Source organism: Sardina pilchardus, chromosome 16 (genome assembly GCF_963854185.1).
Source record: "Sardina pilchardus chromosome 16, fSarPil1.1, whole genome shotgun sequence".
NCBI classification, from domain to species: Eukaryota; Metazoa; Chordata; class Actinopteri; order Clupeiformes; family Clupeidae; genus Sardina; species Sardina pilchardus.
Window position 1 is genome coordinate 28487421 of NC_085009.1, and position 6000 is coordinate 28493420.

The window sequence follows — 6000 nt, forward strand, 5'->3', positions numbered from 1 at the left end:
AAATCAATTATTAATATTTATTATAAAACTAATCATCAGTTATTACAAGTTAGATGCCAGTTGAACAAAGTAAGATAAATCAAATAACATCTGTTATTACCCAACTGTAAACTGGCGAAACTAAAGTGAGTATCACCAGACCAAATACTGAGTTGCTATCGGTGAATGTGTTTTTTTATCTCTTTTTGTCAGTCAAACACAAACACACCACTGAGTCAGTCTGTCACTCTCTCAGTCACTTACACAATCACTCACACTATAACATGACAAATACAAACACACACACACACACACACACACACACACACACACACACACACACACACACACACACACACACACACACACACACACACACACACACACACACACACACACACACACACCACTGACCCAGTCACTTAGTCACTCCCTCATTTATTCAATCACTTACACACACACAGAGAGAGAAGAAGAAAGAGAGAGGAGGTATTGTACATTTGACAGTAATGTTGATTGTTCAAAAGGAAATCAAGCTTAAGTATTTCTCCTACTTCTCTCTACAGCCTGCATAACTGCAGTATTGGAGAGGAAGGCTTCAGAGCTCTTGCATCAGCACTGAGATCAAACCCCTCACACATGAGAGAGCTGCAGCTGAGTGTGAATAAAGCAGGAGACTCAGGAGTGAAGCATCTTTCTTCTCTTCTGGAAGATCCCAACTGTAAACTGGAGAAACTACAGTGAGTATCACAAGACCAAATACTAAGTTGATATCAGTGAATTTGACAGTGTGTTTTTTTCCTCTTTTTCTCACTCAAACACAAAATCTCATGCACTCACAAATTATTTCAGATGTCAAATTTGATTTTTTTTTATTACACACACACACACACACACACACACCACTGAGTCAGGCAGTCAGTCTCTCATTCAGGTAGTGAGTCTGAGGCACTCGAAAAGGTATTTTTTAATAAAAAAAATAGGGCTGGGACTCGATTAAAAAAATTAATCTAATTAATTAGAGGCTTTGTAATTAATTAATCGAAATTAATCGCATTTTAATTGTATATAAATATATGACCTGAGAACAGTGAGAAGTTTTTTTTTTTTCACATGGATTCTATTATTGGATAATGACTGAATACATAGGCCTAAGCTTAAGCAACAAACATATTAATAAGTGTATTAATAAGTCCAACAGACCAGTGCAATTTTTGCCATAAAGTGTAGCAATACCATATTTAGAAATAGTACATTTTCAGAAATTCATGTAGCCTATAGATAGGTAGACCTTCTGTAAACTATAATACTGTGATATCCTGTTAATTGTGTCACCTGTTACCTTGAGTTGAGTTCATGAAATTGCTGTGTCCCTTTAAGGGGAACTGGGGGGCGGAGTTTACGTGTGTGCGTGTGGCTTGTATGCGGTTCTGAGTGTGAAGTTTCTTTTAGGTCTATGAAAGTTGGACATGGAATTAGGTGCGGTGGATTACTGTTATTGCGTGAGTTGTGGCTGTAACAGCAACTCGGTTGCTATTTGTTTAATAAATAAAGCTCAGAGGTTTCCCTCAAGTGTTTGGAGTATCACAATACTTTGTCCACGCTAGCAGCTAGCTGCTTTATGTTTTGCACTGAGGTGATACCTGCGGTGATACGTCCTTGTTGCATAGGTTGCACACAACCATGCTCTTATCTACGCTTCCATCCGTTCGTTTTTTGTAACAACATTTCCCATCCACGGGGCCAACCAACGCGGTCACATCAGCTTCTTTGTTCATGTTCACTGTGCCACTGTGGTTTGTTTTGGTCTGAACCGAACTCATGCGCGTTACTTGGTGCTCCAGTATAATCGGTCCGTCTGAAACTCATCCAGTGAGAAACGTTCCGCGGTGCAAAAATAAATAGGCATACGATTAAAATGCGTCAATTTTTTTAACGCATTAATGTTTGTGTAATTAATTAATCGTAATTAACGCGCTAAAGTCCCGGCCCTAAAAAAAAAGCCTTTATTAGATTTGGCTATCCATTAAAAATATGCCAACATGTTTCGGCCACAAATGGCCTTCCTCAGGGCAAGTTTAAAAATAGGCGTGCTTAAGTTCAACTCCAAATGACCTCTTGCAGCAGCGAGAGCTGCCGGTGGCAGCAGGGGAGGGGATACAAACGCTGCTATGAAGTTGTACACTCTCTACTTCCCGTAGTGTAGACTTGACCATGTGACGAACCACGAGGCACGGACCCGCACGGACCCTTGTGGATATGAGGAGGCATCTAAACACCTGCACATACGTCAGGGATTTAAAAGCCAATTAGGGCAAAGACCTGACGTCATGAAGGCAGGGTCTAGGCTCCGCTGCACTCCGCAGTACCTCTAAAGCTGCTGCTCCGCTGCGAAGCAGCTGCCTGGCCACGCCTTGCTCCCGCGATAAGTTGAGGCCATGTGATACCGACTGCCAAGTCGAAAACACACCCATCTAGACCATCGTGGACAGATTTTTAACCACGTGCAACTTGTGCTGCGCAGTTTTTGTGCTGCGCAGCCATCTTGAACGCGCCTATACTGGCTGTCCGTAGACCACATGCTCTAAATCTCATTGTGATCACATTACTTACATTGTAACTTCTTTAATGGATGTCAAATTGTTGTGTTGTAGATGGTCCTCACATCATGAGACACACCTGTGAATGTGATCACCTGTGCTTTCTGGTCATGTGATCACAACGAGATTTAGAGCATGTGGTCTACGGACAGCCATTTTTAAACTTGCCCTGAGGAAGGCCATTTGTGGCCGAAACATGTTGGCATATTTTTAATGGATAGCCAAATCTAATAAAGGCTTTTTATTTTTTTAAAAAATACCTTTTCGAGTGCCTCAGAATCACTACCTGACTATACATTTTTGGATCTCCAAACTGATGAGCACCAGAGGTATACTCTTTGATTTTCTACACCCAAGCAGCACTCCTGGATTAAGAGTTTGCAGTCTCTCACTCACTTACCGAATCTGCGACTTGACTGAAATACACCAGTTTTCGGAGGGACAGACATACCAACAGAGAAAGCAACGTCTTCTGTCTGACTCAAGTGACGTGAACATTGCCTAGGCCTAACTGCAATAGCCTAAACTATAAATTAACTGCTTGACACTACCACACATCGAGAAATATAGCATGTTATTAACACTGGAGAGAACCTTTCAGACATTATGTTTTGTGTGAGTGGATTGGCAAAACCATACTTTTGGTGAACGGAGATGCAGATCATCGCACTCATTAATTTGTTTGAGCAACAGCCCATGCCCTGCGTTCACTCCAGTAAGAACGCAATAAATGTTTAATGTTTTGCTACGATATTCACTTAGATAAGACTAGCCCGTTATGCTGGAGAGCAAGAATCTGCTTACTTTGATGTTTTAAATAACGTTGTTTGTTTGTTTGTTGCTTTCTTATTTCAGATGTCAAATTAGATTTTTTTACGTTACACACACACACACACACACACACCGCTGACTCACTCACTCAGTCACTCCATCCTTTATCCACTCAGTTACACATGAACATAACACACACACACACACACACACACACACACACACACACACACACACAAACACACACACGCACACTCACTCAGTCACTCCTTCATTTAGTCTCTCACTAACATACAATCACAGCACACACACACACACACACACACACACACACACACCATTGATTCATTCACTCACTCAGTCACTCCTTCATTTAATCACACACACACACACACACACACACACACACACACACACACACACACACACACACACACACACACAAACACTACTGAATCAGTCAGTCACTCCTGACACAGACACAAATGAAAATGAAGATGAAGTATTTCTCCTACTTCTCTCTACAGCCTGGATAACTGCAGTATTGGAGAGGAAGGCTTCAGAGCTCTTGCATCAGCACTGAGATCAAACCCCTCACACATGAGAGAGCTCCAGCTGAGTGGGAATGAAGCAGGAGACTCAGGAGTGAAGCATCTTTCTTCTCTTCTGGAGGATCACAACTGTAAACTGGAGAAACTATTGTGAGTATCACAAGACCAAATACTGAGTTGCTATCAGTGAATTTGACAGTGTGTTTTATCTCTTTTTCTCTCGCTCTCTTACACAATCACTTACACTATAACATTACACACACACACACACACACACACACACACACACACACACACACACACATGCACACATACACACCACTGACGCTCACTGACTCACTCACTATTACACAGATCACTGACCAATTCTCAGAATTCTCAAAACACAGAAACAAACACACACAATTCGACTCCTTTACTCAGTTGCTCAATCAAACACGCACACACACACACACGCACACACACATTCACCACTGACTCATTAATTCAGTCACTCCTTCATTTATTTTAATGTTATTAACTGTATATCCAACACACACACACACACACACACATCACTAAAAAAAACATCACTACCCTCACCGAACAGTATACAGTACACCATCAATCTGGCCCTGAGGATACTGGATGATCCATCCCACCCACTTTTCTCAGAGTTTTCCCCCCTGCCCTCTGGACGTAGATTCAGAATGCCCCAGACTAAAACCAAACGTGCCATCACATCATTTGTGCCGAGGAGCATACAGCTACTAAACAGAGCAATCCCAGGCACATAGAAATGTTTTAAATGTGCACCTTTTATTGTTTGGAATTTTCTATGCATTTTAGCTTTTGAGTTTTTATGCATTTTTAGCTTTTAAGCTTTTATGCATTTTAGCTTTTAAGCTTTTATGCATTTTGGCTTTTAAAGTTTTTATGCATTTTAGCTTTAAAAAAATGTATGGGACTGATATCACTGCCATTGCTGTGTTGATTGTTGATGTTTAATGTTAATGTTCTGTATTCTCTACGTCCTTAATGTTAGATGTTGTTGTGTCTCTTTTCATAGTATTTATTTATTGATATTTATTGTTGTCTGTGCTTAAATGTTCAATGTGGCTCCATTGAGTGCAAGACAAATTCCCCTCGGGGCAATAAAGGTTTCATTCATTCACACACACACACACACACACACACACACAGGTAATAACTGCTTCCCTCTTTGGTCTGTGTGCATCCTTCAGCTGATCTGATGAAGTATTTTCTTCTTTCTCCGACAGACTGTCATACAGCAGTATAACAGATGAAGGTTTCAGAGCTTTAGCATCAGCACTGAGATCAAACCCATCAGCCCTCAGAGTGCTCGAGCTGTATGGGAATCAGCTTGGACCCTCAGCACAGCAGCTGTTCTGTGAGCTGAAGAAACATCCAAACTGTAAACATCTACAAATATATGGACCCTACTGAATTCATCCTGTTGTGTTCCACCTGAATCATGTTTTTACACTGTGCATAAATAAGTGTTGCAGCACATTCATATTTGAACTAATATGTTTTAAAGTGACCTATGTAAATACAACAATTGTAAGTAATATTGTATAGAGGATGTTTTGAATATAAAAACATGGTAACACTTTAAGGTATATGTTAAGCATTATTAATCATTAATAGGCCTGTATTCACTAATTCAGTATTCTACATTAGTACTCTTTATTCTTGTATAACCTTGATATCAAACTAGTATCTTAGGTCTGAAAGGGATTATCCGGAGTGAAATGCACTTTAGATTAATTTACGGATGATTGGGAGTAGGACATACGCTGAGTTGACATCAAATCGTGTCATTTGGATGTGTTTTGAGAGAGTTCGATTTTACAGTTTTTAGCCAAAACTCGTTAGCCTGGAAGTGACCCGGGCATGTCCTTTTGCAGCTACATAACGCTATTTTTATACCTCTTCTACTGTTCCAAACAACACTACACTTACATGGTAGTGAGTAGAGGGTCCCTAAAGCCAAACCGAAGTATCCCGAGGTCTTTATGTGGTCAGATAGAGAGTCCAGAATGAATTGAATCAAGCCAGTACCTTTCTGGAAATGTCGCTGCTGCAGCTGGGGAACA

The 6000-nt window shown here is 40.6% G+C and overlaps 1 protein-coding gene across 1 annotated transcript in view; it reads left to right on the forward strand.

Moving 5' to 3' along the window:
- The window catches only part of LOC134059640 (uncharacterized), a 301237-nt gene extending 295731 nt beyond the window's left edge, over positions 1–5506 (forward strand). The window contains exons 28-30 of the mRNA XM_062516082.1: positions 546–719; positions 3878–4051; positions 5161–5506. Coding sequence (XP_062372066.1) covers positions 546–719; positions 3878–4051; positions 5161–5347 — 535 coding nt within the window. The 3' untranslated portion in view covers positions 5348–5506. The remainder of the gene's footprint in view (positions 1–545; positions 720–3877; positions 4052–5160) is intronic.
- The last annotated feature ends 494 nt before the right edge of the window (positions 5507–6000 follow it).